The 17,969-nt window shown below is 39.0% G+C and overlaps 1 protein-coding gene across 18 annotated transcripts in view; it reads right to left on the reverse strand.

Annotated features, from left to right (window-relative positions):
- The window catches only part of TRAPPC9 (trafficking protein particle complex subunit 9), a 456,853-nt gene that overhangs the window by 435,830 nt on the left and 3,054 nt on the right, over positions 1-17,969 (reverse strand). For 17 of the 18 annotated variants that reach the window (XM_051802026.1, XM_051802030.1, XM_051802025.1 and 14 more), the window contains 5 exons: positions 9,581-9,726; positions 7,830-7,958; positions 3,712-3,738; positions 2,368-2,489; positions 527-652 (listed from right to left, as the gene is read on the reverse strand). In XM_051802026.1, the coding sequence (XP_051657986.1) occupies positions 527-652; positions 2,368-2,489; positions 3,712-3,738; positions 7,830-7,958; positions 9,581-9,726 (550 nt within the window). The remainder of the gene's footprint in view (positions 1-526; positions 653-2,367; positions 2,490-3,711; positions 3,739-7,829; positions 7,959-9,580; positions 9,727-17,969) is intronic. The other variant, XM_051802024.1, reaches the window with a different exon arrangement.

Here is a 17,969-nt window from a genome sequence, read left to right on the forward strand (position 1 = left end):
TACTATTGAGCACTTTTCCCACAATTCTGGATACTGATTTTCTCCCTGAATTTCTTTCTGATTTGGCTTAATTAAGACTTTACACTACACAACAAAAATTCAATTGATTAACAGCACTAATCAGACCCTTCAGCTCACTCTGCAACAGGCCACTCCTGATTTGCTCACAGTTTCATTGAATGAGATGCAATCAAGAAAATTAAAAAGATCCCTTGCAGATCAATCCCAAGAAGCTGTTTTTCCCTGGTAGAACATCACAAGACAACAACAACGGGGTTTTTTTTTTTCCTTCACAACGGAGAATAACCAACAGAGTCTTTAATCTCAAACTAAGTCCTCATGTTTTCAGATGAACTCTGAATACCTTTTAAGCCAGACTCACAGACGTAAAAATCCTCAGATGTCAAGTCCTAGTGAGAAGGAGGGTGGTGAAACAGAAAATAAACTGCAGTCTCCTGAATCTAAATAACTTTCAGCATATTCTGTAAAATGAGAAGAGAAAAATAACCGGACTTTCCACACCAACCTGACGAAGGTTGATATAAACTGCATTTTGCAGAAATTCAGAGGCTTCCATGCTCCTCTTCTGTATTGCAAGGACTCTCACTGCCTTCACACAAGCTTCCAGTTCAATCACGCCAGCATTCTTGTACTTGGAGAGGGAGAAAATTAAAATAATATTGAAGGATTGCACCTGTTAGGTTTTATAAGCATTTCTGCTCAGCACATAAATCAGCTGTCACATCTTCCAAACCCAGCAATTCCTTAATGCTAATGACTACACTGTTAAATTATCAACATATGCCCAAGTGAAAATTAAGGTGTCAACTAAAATGTTATTATGCAAAACAATCGTTTTCAGCCTCTTCACTCACTTCTATTATTTTGAGACACAGCATAGCTTCTGAGAGTTCACATGAGGAGAAAAGTTGGGAATATTAGTACCACTTTGGATAAGCTCATGTACAGTGGGTGTGGGTAGTGTGCCTGCAAATAAATTCTACTTTCACAGTGCAATAGGTATGTAAGCAAAAATATTTTTATTACTGAATCAATTTTCCCTTTATTTAACATAAAACAGATTCACTGATGACAAGAGAATTACAAACCATTCTCGGTGTTCTAGTTTACAAAACACCTTCTGTAAATGACTGTTTAGTTATTTAGCTTGCTCAAGGAAAGCAGGAGACAACATGCATTGATCTGTTTGAGCTCAGACAACAAACAGGCAATTTTCTAGACAAACAAGCTGATCTCATCGTTTCCTCAAACAACACTGATACTGGACATGTGAGTCAGCCCATCTCCTGCTGCAGATAAACTCTGTTCAGGGATTTATCAAGTTTGAAAACTAATAGGGGAAAGAAATCTCCTAACAAAATGCAGGAGTTAATCTACCAAAGCAGTTACAGGTTCCTCTCTTGTGCATTTATATCAGCAGAAGCAAATCATTGAAGATTGAATCCATTTTAGAAGGTGCTACAAAACTTTCTTCAGTTCAGTGATAACAGAAAAAAATATGCAGAAAGTGCTGCTTCCTCAGCATTAGAGCAAGGTGTTGCTCTGTCTGTAGATCTTGAACAGACAGAAGGTAACTGTGCTTGTCTTGAAGTCATATATCAGTCCCAATACAAAAAAGCTCTTTGGTATTTGCAAGTGAAGCTGCAGAGAGGCACAGTTATTACTTGCTGAGAACATCATTATTATAATCAAAATATAAATATCCTGCCCTAAGCCCAAAAAAGTCCAATAATTTCATATTTCTAAAGAAATCATACTCTTTCTAGATGAGCAATGTACCCTCTTAAGGTAACATTATGAAGCTGAATGCATCCTTGAGAATTACTGTTTTATTGATGGATTCCAATTTATGTGACACTATACCCAAAACTATCACCTTTCACTGCTCCAGACCATAAATTAATTCATGAGCACAATGATCTTTTTCATTTGGAGAGTCTCTCTTTGAAACCAACATGGAAATGCCCATTATATTTACCCAGCTTAGTCTAAAGATAATCTGTATATCTAACAAGAGAAATACATGCAATTAAAAATGATTGAAGCAAAGTAACTCCACTGCAATACATGAAACTTATGTTTAATGTTGATGTGGACACTGAGACATGACTGTCACAGTATGAAATCATTCTTTTTCTTTTCCTATTATGAATGCAGACATTAAGCTCCCTTACCATCTCAGGCTCTGAGCACTTGCACAAAAACCTAAAAATTGCTCCAGTTGAGCTGGAAACTGTTTTACAAAGTTCCCAGCACGTGCTTTAAAAGATCCTCCCAAACCAAAGCCACAGCAGTTCACTGTTGAAAAGAATTTCAATGAAGTCTCTTAAAAATAAGCAGGATTACCTTGCCATAGTAAGAAATGGCTTCTTTGTATTTATCTATGATGTCCTCAGGACTCAGGCAGTTCTTGGCACGTCCTATCTCTGCACTGGTATCTGCATTTATACCGTTGGAAGTCAGAGCACCTGGAACAGAACAGGGTAAGGAATGAGCACAAGGACTTCTACAAAGTGCTGAATACCTAAAAACAAATCTAGGATATGCTGCAGGTTTGACAAAGAACACACAGAGTACACCTGCCCTACCTAGAAAGCGGTCAGGCTCTGGCTACAAACATTAGTTCTGTTGTACTATGGTATTTCAAACAGTACACAAGAAAAATGGACTCAGTCATGAGCCAACAAACAGAAAATAATCTTTCACCATAACTTTTTGCACTTAACTGAATGTTTAGACTATGAATAAAGTTAACAGATTGCTAAAATTAGATTATGGCCACATCTGAAAATGCAACTTTGATCTCTGAACTATTCCTTGCTCTACTTTAAAACTGTATTTCTAAAGCACACCAAAGAGAAAAGGCTCAGACAGAACAGTGAGAAATTGGTTTTCATCTATAAGAAAGAAGGTGAGAGACAGAGTCTTCACATGCATAAGGGATAAGAATGTGAAATAGAAGCCAAGGAAATCTGGGATATTAGAAAGAGCATGAAAATTTTATTTCTAGAATTTGATTTTATTGAAGAGTTAACATAAGTGAGAAAATACATCAAAGGTTTGGCAAGGCTCAATACCTTGTTATGTGTTACTTAATCTGTAGGATTATATGGGAATTTATTTCTCTGGGAGGTTTCTCTACTAAGATGGCAAGAAAATCTCTTGTGTTTCAGAGACGGCCCCAGCTCTCAGTAGACAGGTGAAAACTACTGTTAAAGATACTTTCTGCTCCCTCTATATATTTAGAAATATGTTATTTTACATGCTCAAATGCTAAAGCAAATTTTTTATATGTTTATCAACCTTACAAATTGCACCAAGCACATCTGTAGATTAACAGGGTTTTCATAGAAGTTAAGTGAAAAATGTTCATGATGACTGAAAGAGCACCATGACACTACATGAGACCAGTCAGGTTTGTCAATTAAAAAAAATCTACAAATCCTCACTACTGATGGGAAAAAACAATGTTGATTGGAATTTACAGGGACACAATCACGGAACTACAGCATTTTTTTTGTGCCATTTACCCTTCAATCTCTTTGCTTCCTCCAGATTTATAGCCAAAAAAACTAAAGCAACAAGAATCATTACTAGTTTTGGCAACTGGCAGTAACTATCTACACAAATGCAAAACATATTCACGTAATAAAAGAAAATACTTTGGAAACATGCAGAAAAATAATGTACCTGGATCAATGAGAACTTCTTGTGCCCCTAAAAGGAGGAACAAAAATGATTTTTTTTTTCAGCCGTAAATATAGCCAACAAAAATAAGTTCTTATAATGTTTTATAACATCAGGCTTGAACAAAATCATAAAATTTATCAAGATCATCACTTATGTTTTGAAGGACTACCAATTATAACTCAAGTAGTCACCAGAATTTAAAGCCATATCTTTTTTCCTTTTTCTTCACTGTTTTAGTTGTCAAGTTTCCATCACAGTCCACTTAGTATATTTTAATACCAGGACCTACAGCACTTAAATCTCCTTGTGGAAGCTCATTTAATCTGCATAATAGTCTAGAATAACATTTTCAAGTAATTGTATCCCTTTTAAATGTCATTCATTTCCCTCCATCAAATACTCTGAATAACTGAGTCATGCCAACCCAACAAGCCAGATTATTCATGTAAAAGAGCTGCCAAGAGTACTGCAAAGTTGGATTAGTGTACATAACACCTTGTTGCCCCAAACTTTGGTTAAACATGGCAATAAAATTGGTAATGCCAAAGGTTAAGTAGTCAAAAACAATTGTTTTATCAGCAAGACAGGTCCTCCCTTCAGTTGATTTGCTCAGACTCCAGACTAGTGAAGCAGAGATTTAGATTTAGATCCAAAAGATACTCCAACAGTTCACTCAGGTGTCCTAATTCTGACTGGGGAAAGGGGAAGGTCAGGTGACAAAATTAAGAGCTCAAGACGTCTAACAAATAAAACCCAGTGGAGAAACCCAAAATAGCCAGTGAGCCCAGCATAAGGCAACCTAAACTCAGCTTGTTCAACACACAAACCAGAACTGACAGCCCATGGCCAGTCCTCCTGGCCAGCAGGAACTGAGCAACTCAAAATCTCCCTTTGCACTGAAGGCTCCAGAGACAACTCAAGGGGATCACAGCCCAAACCTGTCCCATACAAACCAAAGGGTTTAGGGACATGAGCAGTCACACCCCTTTAAAGCATCAAAGTTCCCTTTTCACAGAATCATAGAATGGTTTGGGTTGGAAGGGAACCTCAAAGACCATCAAGTTCCAACCTCGCTGCCATGGGCAGGGACACCTTCCACTAGCCCAGGTTGCTCCAAGCCCTGTCCAACCTGGCCTTGAACACTTCCAGGGATGAGGCAGCCACAGCTTCTCTGGGAAACTTGTTCCAGAGCCTCACCACCCTCATCCTAATGTATTTCTTCCTCATGCCCAATCTAAATCTACTCTCTTTGAGTTTAAAACTGTTGCCCCTTTTTCTGTCACTACAGGCCCTGCTAAAAAGTCTCTCTACCTTTCTCATAAGCCCCTTTCTATACTGAAAGGCCACAACAAGCTCTCCCCAGATCCTCCTTCTCTCCTCCAGACTGAACAACCCCATTTCTCCAGCCTTTCTCCATGGCAGAGGTGCTCCAGCCCTGTAACCACCCTCGTGGCCTCCTCTGGACTTGCTCCAGCAGGTCCATGTCCTGCCTTTTCAGTCAGCAGGAACTGCAGTCCAAGGGCCCATGGCAATGACCCAGGAAGAAACCTGTCTTTGGAGCAGGAAAGATTCCACATCCCCTTCCATCAGACAAGCACTTTGAACACCATGTTATCAACCAATTCTCTTCTGAATGAACTATTCCCAGCAAGACAGGTTCAAAAGAAGCTGAAGGACACACAAACAAAAAACTGACAATATTCTGATGGTTACAGACAGGTAAAAATTGCAACAGATGGTTACACCAGCATATATATTGCAATTTTCCTTAATAGGGAAGAGAAAAAAAAAAATAAAACAAGAAAACCAAACCCCTTCAACACTGCCCTCTTAACCTTGTGTTTTATCTTATACAAAGAGAGACAATATTACAGCTTCTCTTTCCAAAGATGTTTCTACACAAAGCAGACACCAGAGCATTTTCTGAGTAGCCTGGTCCTGTGCTATGGCCTGAAAATGCCAAGTGGTGGAAATAACAGGTCGTTCAAGACAAAGATGTTTCTCTTGGCCGGGTCTGGGCACAAAGGCAGTACCAAGAAACCCCGTCCTGTGAAGGCTGAACTACAGGAACAAGGAGGGGTGCAATTCCAGGCACAGCAGGAAGCAATAAAGGTAACTCTCACATCTACATGTGCCTCAGAAACAGCCACAAATGCCAGTTCCAAGCGTGGCATTTCTTGATTTGCACAGAATTTGGAAACCCTTTTTATTTCTGGACTTATCCTACAGAAACATACACTGGAATTTGTTCCCCAGATTAAACACTGTCCTCACAAAATTAATTGTAACAAAATAGATTATAAACAAAGGTGCAGTTTGGAAAGATTTTAAATGAAAGGCACTGTAGAGTCAAGGAAAGGTAATGAAAAGAAACTTTCAGTAAGCCTTGTAAGAAAAGACATCACAGCAACAGCTGTTTGGGCAGATTTAGCTCAGCAGTTCAGACCTCAAAACACAGAGATCACACATAGAGTTAGGGAACAATATCATGGGCCAGAGGATAACATTTTATCTGGAAGGGATGACAAAAAAGTTGCAATTAGTTGTTCTTCCCACAAAAGTCCTTTAAAAAATCTTATTATGTGAAACTAAAACATTTTCAACATATAACTACACTGACAAGTTTGCAAACAGCACTTTTTGAATTTGCAAACTGATAGAGAGAAGCAGCATTAATATACCCAAAATACATACTCTATTCAATTATTCTGATATCTGTGACTTACATGTTACCTTCTTTGGTAAAAAGGAGTATCCATTACAAACAAACAGATTGCAACACCCCCTATTAAATACTCATTGAAAAGTTGACAAAGGTCAATTAATGTGTGAAATTATAATTTAACAGTCAACACAGAATGCACTCATAGGTCATGGGACCAAATGAAATGCATTCATAGGTCATGGGACTAAATGCACAGATTTTAATGACTAGATATTATATTATTCTGTCCTGAAATAAAGTAATTTTACTATCACAATTATCTGGTGTTAACAAACACAGTTTGTAATAAAGATAATACAAAGCAAGTGTTTACTAGATTGTGAGTTTTAGAAGAATAAAGATGAGTGGTTACTTCTTTGAGATGAAGGAATTAATGTTGGTCACACTGCACACAAGAGAATTTAACACCAGCACTTAAGCCCAACTGTTTCAGTACTGGGTGAGAGTATACACAGAAGCAGCTGTGCTGGCTTAGTCCAAAGGCCCATGTAGTTTACAATAATTAATATATTTTAATTTCCCTACCCCAACCAGGCTCTCTTGGAAGCCATAGAAACTTTCAGGAACCCTTACTCCATGAGAGAAGTGTCAGGTTATGTGGTCACCTGCACAAGCACAAAGGAGCAGAGAGGATCAGTGACCAAGAACCAAACCAGAGTCACAGAGATGTCCAGAGATGAAGCCCATCAAGCTCAGTTACACCAGCACTCTCTGCATCCCCTTCCAGACAGACTGGGGGGTCACTGCCTACAGGGAAATGGGGCTCATTATAGGGAAGGAACATCTTGGGACTGTACAAGACTTCTTATGGGGTGTAACCAAAGATAAGGAAAAGGAGGGAGCGAGGAAGTTTAGGGAACAAACAGGGAAAAACAGAGGGGTTCACTGTATTACAAAGCACTCTCACATTTCTCCTCAGCCACCTCTTTTGCAATTCGAGAGTTCAGGAAAAGCACACTAAATTTTAAAAATTATATTGGTTTATTGGTAGTTAACCAAATCTATTTATTAAATGTTGACTTTTGAGTAGCAGAACAAATTCTGAATAAATGTACCTAAATTATTCTCAATACATGGAGCTCTGCCACATCACCTTGATGAAAACTATCTGCATCTCCTCCAGCAAAATTCAAGCTAACAGACACTACTAACAGTCTGGTGAAGAAATCAAAAGCTTTGCAACTCTATGCAAAGCACATGTGTTGACACTAACACCAAAAAAGTAGAAAAGTCATAATTGTAAAAATCTTTAAAAGAAATACCATTCTCCCCTCCCACCCCCTCCTCCAGTTTATCCTGTCATTGGTGGGATTTTACAGAGTTAGGGAGCAGGGAGGAAGTTTTCAGGTGTTCAGTGGTGGCAAATGGAATAAAACCAAAATCCCATCCTTACCTGGCCTGTGCCTGTTTCCTGCCTCAGCAGAGAGGGAACCTCCTTGTGCCCTGCGAGATCCAACCTTGCCCCCGGTGCCACCTGGGTAGTGATAGATGACGGATGCTGAGCACAAACCCTCCAGAGCAGCTGGAGAGAGAAGGGAAAAGCCAACAGATTAGTGAAGTATCAGGTAGTAAAATCTATTTACACAAATAAAATATGCTCAAACTGGACACCTAGTGACAAAGACCATGGAAAAGGCCAAGATACTCGATGTCCTTTTCACCTCCGTGTTCACCCTCAGACCTCCCAGGAGCCCAGTCCTACTAGAAGGATCTGTAGGAGTAAGAACTTGTCACAGCAGAGAAAGACAGGCATTAAAAGCACTTAATTGAATTAGATGTAAATCCACAAAACCAGGTAAGATGCATCCATTGATGCCAACAGAGCTAGCCAAGGTTATCACCTCCAACAGGTCATGCCAACTGGGGGAGGTTTCTAATGGTTGGAAAAAGGGAAATACCATCTTCTTCAAGAAGGAAGTACCAGCACAGGCAGATCAACATCAACTCCCTTGAAAGGCCACTCAGAAATCCTTCTGGAAGCACATGAAGCGAAAGAAGGTGTCTGGGAACAGCACACATTGATTTATCAAGAAAAATAAGTCCTTGGCAACCTCACTGCCTGCTATGATGAGATGATTTGTTCAGTGGAGAAAAGAAAGCAGTGGATGTTGTATATTTTGCCTTCCAAAGGAAGACATGGCCTCCCATAGAATTCTTATAGCCAAATTGGTAAGATTTGGATAGCTGGCCTATAAAGTAGGTGGAAAATGGGCTGGACAGCCAGGATCAAAGGACTGTGATGAGTACAAAGGCCAAGTGGCTGCCCATGATTAGTGGTGTCCCTCGGGGGGACAATATTCATATCTTCATTAACTGCCTGGATGATGGCACAGAGCACCCCCTGAAATTTCCTGGGTGATACCAAACTGGGGGAAACAGTAGGGCAGGTCTTCAATGCAAAGAGAACTTGCCAAGCTGCAGATCTGGGCTGACAGGAGACTCATCCCAAAGTAAGTTCTGTGGAAGTACAGAAGTACAGAAGAAAAGAAGTGGAAGGTCAAAAGGTGTTAAGGTTTTCATAATATGTAATCTACAGAGCCATTGGGAAGATAAATGGATTTTCAAGTAGAATGAGAAAGCTAAAAGCAGAACAGGAGACAGCAATTGTCCTGAAAGGGTATAAAACTGAGAAGAAGAAATTGTGTTCAAAGATCACTTGTAAATAATAAAAAGTAGGAATGAAAAAAAGAAATAAAAGGATGAAGGATAGGCAGGGGGAAAAAAGCGAATCCTAGGACCTAATGTGAAAGGAAGTTATGCCAGTGGAAATTAAACATGTTGTGGCTTTGGTAGATGTAAAGGCAAAAATCTTTTCCTTACAGTCCACAGGAGTGGGTACACCCTGAAAAAAACCCAAATACTTCCAAAAGAATCATTAAAAGTCAGATACACAATTTTTTTTCAAGTACATGCTTTACTACACTAACACATTTTATGTCGCAGGTTTCCTCAAACACATGTCTTTCTCAGGTCTTATTAACCAATTTATATTTCAATTTAATTCTCAGACACACCTGATATTCAGATTCTGCTCACCAGAATCACTCCCACTTTTCACTATACTTAAGGAAACTACAGAAAATAGTTGGCTCTACTTTGGGTCTAGCAACCAATGACTGATTCACCACCAGCACCTAATCCTACCTCCGAGCCACAGGAAGTCGTTCACGGAGCGCAGCAGTTCCACTGCCATGTGATAATGGACCAGGGAATCCTGTAACATCCCGGCCTGTAAGCACAGGTCACCCACGTGCTTCCGCATCCGGCCTTGGCAGCGCTTCTTATAGTGCCTGCAAAGGAAAGGGACAGCCCGGTCACCTGCAGGAAACACTACCTGGAGGCAACAAACACCTAAAGGTCATTTTCTTTCCTCCTTAACAGAGATCAACATTTGTTTACTCTGAGCAAACATCCAGTATGAGTTCTAAGCAGCATAATATGGAAAACTACCAAAAACTTGAGGCTAAATTGGGAAAAAAGCAAGGTATTGTGCATTTTGGCTACCCAGCACTTCTGCAGTTAGAGCCACGCACCCCAAAAACCTCCAAAGTAGGTTCTTGTAAACCACAATGAGTATCTGGCTGCCTGATATCCTGCTTTTTTGCTTTTAAGTACACCCAAAAGCTCCTTGGTGGTCTTTGTTCTGCCTTTTTGCTTCCCCTCACTAGGGAATGGATTTTCTTGTGCTTCCAGGAAGCTGTTCTTGAATAACTTCTTGGATGCTTCCCATGGAATCCGCCACATTTGGGCTCTGAGGATATTTAGGATGACTCTTCCTTCTGCTCTCCTCTGGTGGGACTGGCTGCCTAGGCCCTCTCCACACACAGCCAGGAGGTGTTGGTGGCCCAGAACCTGCTCAGGGCTCACAAACCTCCCCTGCTCTCAGTACCTTCTCCTAAAGGGATGATTCATGAACCACCACTTCAGCAAGAGTTGACTGGGTTTCTCTTGCTACTTTTTTTTAACATATTAAAATAAATGGTGAAGTTCTCCCAAATGAACAGCCAAGGCCAATTAAGTCCTACTGGAAATATTAAACAGACACCTTGGTACAACTGAAAAGGCAAGCTGGGCACAAACCCATGTGATAAAGGCACTAACCTTATTATTCAATTTTTTTAAAGTAACTACCAGCTAAAGAAACTTAACAGATGCAAAGTAAGACACACTGGACTTGGAAAGCACCTCATGATTTAAGTGACAGTGGAGAACAACTCCATCAGCAATTCTCCTGCTCTCCCTCCTGCAAAAATATTCCCTGGTAACAATGTCCTTGCTCTACCTTGTATAACTGTTTTCTTAGGGCAAAATTAAAAATCGGCTTAAATATTTTATTCATCTACCTACATTACTCCAATCCTTTTGTTCTATCAATGTCTAAGTACATGAATAGAGAAAGGCATGAAAGTTCATTGTCCAAACATCACACCAGGGAAAAATAAAATCTTATTTCTTTGGGTGGTTTAAACTAAAATAAAAGCTACCCCAAAATTAAATTTAATTAGAAGAATTGCTGTAGATGTCTTTCTTTTTTTGTATACTTGAAGTATCTCCAAAGAATCTGGATAAAAAGGGGTTCTAAAAATATAAAAACCATCTTGGATTGACTGTCATAGTTCTCCACTTTCAGCAGGTGTAGCGATACTTTTTCAATTAAGTTCATCAGAGTAGTTGTTGAACAGGTTGCCCAGAAAAGCTGTGGGTGCCCCATCCCTGGAAGTGTTCAAGGCCAGGTTGGATGGGACTCTGAGCAGCCTGTTCTAGTGGAAGGTGTGCCTGCCCATGGCAGGGGGGGTGGAATGAGATGATCTTTAAGGTCCCTTCCCACTCAAACCATTTTGTGATCTTTCAAAAGGTTACCCAGCATGTTTGAACTCAACAACTACACACAAAAGAGAAACCCAAAAAACCCCTGGGGTAACATCCACTCTCCAGGTGCTGAACTCTTATACCCTGGAGTGAGACTTCAAATACAAGAGGAAATGTCAGACTATGGAATGATATTAGGTTTGGGGTAATGTTGTTTTTGGGGGGTTTTTTGCAGCAAAGAACTTCCCAGAAGACTTGAAATAATCTGAAATTACCTCCGTAACACATCTGAAGAGAATGTCTTTGTGAAGTGTGTAATGAAGAAATAAAAAAAGTTACAAGGGGAACTGAGCATATGAAGTGTAAGGGCAGGAATAAGGATATTAATTTATCTCCTTTAGATTTTAAGGCTACGAGAAATGGCAATAAGAAAAACAACTATATGTTATTAGTTTATTTGCTTTCGAAGCTCTTTGGTTTGGGTTGTTTATACCAAAGAGAAGCATCTCTTCAGCCACCAAATAATGTCCTATTCTTTGCAGCTGGTCTGAAAAAAAATAGTTCTTCAAGGAGATAAAGGAAAAGTAACTGATTTATATGGATGGAGGACAGAAATTTGAAAAGAGAAGATATACAGGAGCACATACAATGTCCTTATAAAAATTAAATAGAAAAGCAATCCAGAACAAGCGTTATTGTTTACAAGAAAATCTGGAAATTATAAAAGGAGACAAGAAGTATGTCTCCTATTGCTCCTCTCCATCTAAAAAGTTACAGATACCTCACATATAACTGTTCTCACTTTTCTGATCTATCACATCATATTAACAATTGATGTGAAGATGTTGACATTAAATGAAGCTCAAGACCACTCTTGTTCTTTATCTCTCAGATGTGTCAAGAAACTGCAACATTTATCCTTTATTTTTCAACAAGAATGTACTTTACAGAACTTTTTAAGGAAAAAAGTAAAGAAAATTTAAAGTGAAGACTAAAGCTCCCTGCATGAACTACAGAAGGTCACCAAATCTTACCAGGATTTCAGTCTGAGCTGAAATGCCTCCCTCAAAAAGTTACTTTGTAATCTTGAACTAGTATTGTAGAGGAAAGTATAAATTGTTTACAAATAAGGTTTTCCTAATCTCTGCATTCCAGAATAAAAATAAGATTGCAAGTGTTATATATTCTTCTAACTTTTTTTTTACATAGACAGTGGAATTGGAGAATCATTGTTTCCTTAAACAGCTATAATTCCTTTTAAAGATGTTGACACTACACTGTTGACTGTCTCTACACTTTCAAGTAATCTCTGTGTTTATGGACAAACTAAATTTCTTATTCTCACAAATCTGTAGCTTATAAGTGTTTTTTCCAGACTTTCCAGATTGCATATGATTAAGTTCATAAACATGAGTCACACAGCAAAGGGAAAGAGATGATGTCTGACTCCTAAATCAGAACCCAATACCAGAATCATTTCGATCCCACTGCTTCACCAACAGCTCTTCCCAACCTCATTCTGCTGCTGATTTATGCAGATGTCAATATATGCAAAGTTGGAAGGCTTTTATTCACCTAGACATCAATAAACATTGCTCATACACAACACTGTTCTTTCAGAAACTCTCTTTATTTAGAGGCAAACAGATAATTTATTCCTGGTGATTTACTATTAATTATTCAAAGACTGAATTCACTCCACCTATTTTTAGGCTCTTCAAGGTGGTGCCAAGACAGGATCTACCTCCCACAGTCCCTGCAAGTCTTTTGCCATCCTCTTGGAAAGTATTTTCTCACTAATTATAGAAGAAGTTTCCACCAAACAAATGTATAAACTGTGCCTTAACCAGTCACTCACAATTAAGTATATTAAATTCAACTACTTCCAGTATGTCCAAAAAGACAAACGGCAAAGATTTTATTGAAACCAAACCCTCTCTGCATAGACAGCAAAACTTAATTCACTTCATATTTGGGAAGCCTGTTTTTTTAAAAATTCCAGTATCTACAACATTGGGTCCTTAAAAGCCTGTCCAAGTGACTCTGTTTCTTCAGTGCATACTGGGGTGCAAATTTAATGGGAAAAAATCAGACATGCATATAAATACATCAGCGTAAAATGATGATTATCCATTTTAATACCTCGCTAGTTTTGCTTCACAGCTTTACCTGAAGAACCTGGTCACAAAGCTAAGAGTGAGAAGCTTACAGTTATCTTCTATGTTTTTATTAAAACACTGTTTAAATATTTTGGTTCTCTACTGCTCAATCCTAATCTGTTTGAGGACAGGAAGTCCATGTAAATTAACAGCTACTTCCTCTAGGATAAAATGGTAACCTTTTTCTAAGCCAGTTCCCTGTCATGCCCTACCAAAGCTGTTTGTATTTATTTTTCCTGCAGAAGTTCATTTTATTAAATTTCAAAGACCACAAACCCCTTCTTGAGTGTGATGCACTCAGAAATGTCCCCAAGGAAGGCAGTGCCACATAATGCAGGACCACCCATGGGATACTCCACAGTCTCAGCCACCCAAACTCCTCTTCAGAAGTTCCTCAGCCCATGCAAACATACAGTTGACTACATAACTAGTTTATAATCTTATTCTCTAATTTTAGCTGCGCTAATTTGGTACCAAACACACACTTTATGTTCAAAATAACAACCAGAATCATCACCAAGTGACCACTGCTGCTACTTCCAACTGGAGGACAACAAACCTGCTCCAGGAACCACAAAGCACAACCCGATCCCATCTCCATTTCTGCCTCATTTGCTATATAGGAAATGTGCTTTAATCCTCCATCCCCAGCTCTTTTCTAGGATCCCAGGATAATGCTAAGGAAAATTCAGAGCAACAATACTATATTTCAAGGCAGAATTTATTTACAGCCAGCAACAGGTTTGAAGGAATTTCTGGACCCCCAAAATTTGGCTAAACTTACAAACAAGAAACATGCAAAATGAATTTTCAAAAGTATTCTCATGCAAAATGCTTCAACAAAAACTTCCATCAAGGTCTACTAATTCCAATCAGCATGCAGAGCTCCAGGAACCACCAACCATAACATTATCCAGACTCAAAAGACACAGCTACGGCGTTGGATCGACTGCCAGAACTTTTGGATTTGGAAACCAAACACAGGCAGCAAGAGCTTCATGGCTTTGGAGTTTAAAAAAGAAAGCAAATTCCAGAGGCCAGCAGCCACCTAAGCAAACTATGGGTGTCCTACAAAAAAATTCAGCATTGGTACCAAATATAATTGCCAAATGCGCCAAAAGGGGGCAACTGCAGTAGTGAGGCTCCAGCAGCAATTATTTTTGTGTGTACTGAAAAATAAATATAAAAAGCAACACTAAAGTATGCAATGAAGGCGGAGTGAGGAGGCAGGACATGGAAGAAAGCTAACTATTTTCAAATATACACAATCACAGCCTACCTTTTTAGACCCAACAACAAACTCACAGGGCAGTATGAGAGAAGAGGGGAAAGGAAAAAAAAAAAGAAAGGAACAAAACAAAAATTAGAAAGACAGAGAACAGAAGGAAAATTAACAGCCACATACACATACCAAGATCATTGACTTTGATAAATCAGTGAACAAAGCCCATCTATGACACCGTGTAGAGAATCTATAAACAGCCCTGTGGTCTCTCCACTCCACAGGACTAAGTGGTGCCTCCTTAAATGGATCCCAGTATTAAAAGAGACAACCTAAGACACAACTGATGTAACAGCATTAAAATGAGCTTATCCAAGTAGGTTTATAATCATACACAGGTATGTTTCATTTTTTAGCTGAAAACAGAAATAAAATAGAAAGCTTAAAAATGGTATCTCTGGTATGTTTTCTACTTTCCAGTTTGTAGGACCTTTGTATCACCATGAGAACATGCATTTCTAGACTTTTCCATCAGTCTCCTGGCCTCTATAAATAACTATCAAGTACAATTAATTTCAAGAACTTTTCCAATTCTCTCAGCATCCCTGTGATATTTTACCCATATTTTACAGCTGATAAACAGAGAAAAATCAACAGATTTGCCAAGATCACCTCTTGGCTGTGCCCTAGGAATTAAACCAAGGTCAGACTCCCTGTCCTGCAACTTCTGTTTAACAGGGCAATCTTTCTTCCTATGTTTTTAGGACTTAATGCCACTATGTTTCACACATGAAGTTTCCTGCCACCCAAAAAAATTCTTCTACACACATAACACAGTGAATTTGTGTAAACTGTCATCTAAGTACCAGTTCTGGGAATGGGTCTCTTCTGCTCCTTAAACTTGCAAAAGAGAAAGATCATCCTCACTTTTTTAAGAGTCATTTTATTAGAAGTGCAGCATAATAATCCATCCATCTTCCTAATTCATGAACCCTGCATCCTAAAAGAAGCCACTCCTGTTGCAATTATTATGCAACCAAGGTAGTGACCCTCACCACAATTATTATGCAACCCTCACTAATTGGGTGAGAGAGATCAGGTCTGTACACATAGTCCTGATCATCACAGAAGTATTAACCTCAATATTTTATGGAGAAAAGTTTCAACACACGAAGTTTGGAAGTTTAATAACTCACATGATCAGAATTACTACGTCCCATGTAACTTCTTAACATATTTTCACCTGATGTACCAACCCAGTTCAACGGCTCCAGGTTACAGCTTCACTCCACATTTATTAAGACCTTTGATACACACTGAAATTTAACTTCACTTTTAGAAATTACAGGAAAAGATTCTACTACTACTTAGGCTTATTTAGCCTAAGTAGACATCCACAACTACAGGAAGAGAGAGATACACTCTCCTATCTAAGCACACAGAGTGCTTTCTCTTCCATCTATTTCATACAGAAATTTGTGCTTTTTAACTAATTGGTGGTACACTGACTGAGAGGTCAGGATACACAATATAAAAAAAAATTGAAATGGACAGAAGGTCTATAAATAAGATCAAGGGGGTATCCTTTGCCTTCAACCCTTTAGAATTTTTCACCTATTCTAGAAAAAGCTGTTTCATTTGTCTCAATATCTCAATAATATCTTTTTTTTTAATTCATTCCTTTAACTCATTACGCTGACAGACTCAAAACCAACAAAGTGGCAAAAGTTATTCTATGAGATGTTCTCATACCCACTTCCTGCATTCAGACAACCTTTAGCCCTCCCTGAAAAGAATTATACATCATATCTTGCAAAAACAGAAACTAGTCTCCATTGAGAAGGTCCTTCCCAGCCCTGTGTCTCTCTGGTGTGACTAATGCAGTGCTTTCCCTAAATTAGGGAATATGTCACTGCAGAAGGGAACATGCTACAACAAAATCCTGTTATTGCAACCCAAGGAACAAAATGCAAGCAATAAAAAACTCTCAAGTAGTAAAATAGTATATACCACCAGTTCACATCCAAAGACCAATGCTTGAAAACCTAAGTTAGTTTAATAAACTGATGTTAGTTCAACCCTATTCCAGGGACCTGAGTTTCTGCTTTAGAAACACAGAGGCAGAGATGCATCAGGTTACATGAAGGTGCCTACAAAGGTCCCTGTGCAGAGAAGCTATAAATACATTTTCATTTAGCTTGCCCATGTTATTAATGTATAAATCCTAAATTTTCAAACAATCAGAAGTACTAACTCCACAGCACAATAAAGCTGAAGAACTTTCTTACTATTGAACTGAATGATTAGAACATTTAATGCCATTTCTTTGGGCAGTGCAGCAAACATTTCAAGTGTATCTATTGATCCAGAGTTACTGAAAAACTGTTTGCTATTCAAACCTCCCAGCCAGGGTGTGTGCAGAGCTGAACCAGTGATTAACTCTGGATAAACCCATATGTTTACACAGCCAGGGTCACACATCTTCCACTCTGCAAAGAACTGAAGCATCACACTGCATCTGTCTGAACTCAGGGCAACAGCATAAAATATCTCCTTGGACATGTGTGGATACACACACTGCTGTCACTTGAGCTCCTCACCAGTTCAGAACTTCACAGGAAAAGTTTACCCACAAGTTACAGCACAGCCACTGCTCAGAAATGTCAGTTATCCAAGAAACTGATTTCCAAAGCACGATACTTAAAGACACAACTGAACAGCATAATTCATTCTGATTTGGAGATTCTTGGCCAAAAAAAAGTCATTTTCTTAGCTAACTGGAACAGGAAATTTTTATTACATTCAACAAAAATTCATTCAAACTGAGCAATTAAAGCCAAGATTCTAAAAGGGCTTGACTACTCTACAAAACTTTATCACCCACATACAAAAAACAGTAACATAATAATTTATACTGATAATAAAAACTGAATGGTGCATGGACAAACCAAGGGATAACACTGGGTAGCAGGTCAGACCCAGCTCAACTTCTCACCAAGACAAGCAGGAGCAGGGCACAGAGGTACTTCAGGCAACCAGAGATAATATAACAGAGGGCTTCAAACTAATTAGAAACTTGAAATGCTTTCTTCCAGTTTCCAAGGCCAGGACTAACTATGTAGGCAGAGCTGATTAACGTGATCCAAAGCCTTCACAAACCTGCCTGGACAGCTCTGGAAAACCCTGCTTTCTACACACAGTAACAACAACTGCTGGCATCCCTCATGGTACAAGACAGAGATGACCAATGCTATTCCCATGCACACTTTGTATTTTGATAGGGATTCCACACCTCTGTCCTTGCCAGGACAAATGTGGTTGCTTCCATCCTTTGGATTTGACT

This window comes from Manacus candei, unplaced genomic scaffold (assembly GCF_025592945.1).
Source record: "Manacus candei isolate 608988 ecotype Guabito, Panama unplaced genomic scaffold, ASM2559294v1 h1tg000054l, whole genome shotgun sequence".
In the NCBI taxonomy this organism is placed as follows: Eukaryota; Metazoa; Chordata; class Aves; order Passeriformes; family Pipridae; genus Manacus; species Manacus candei.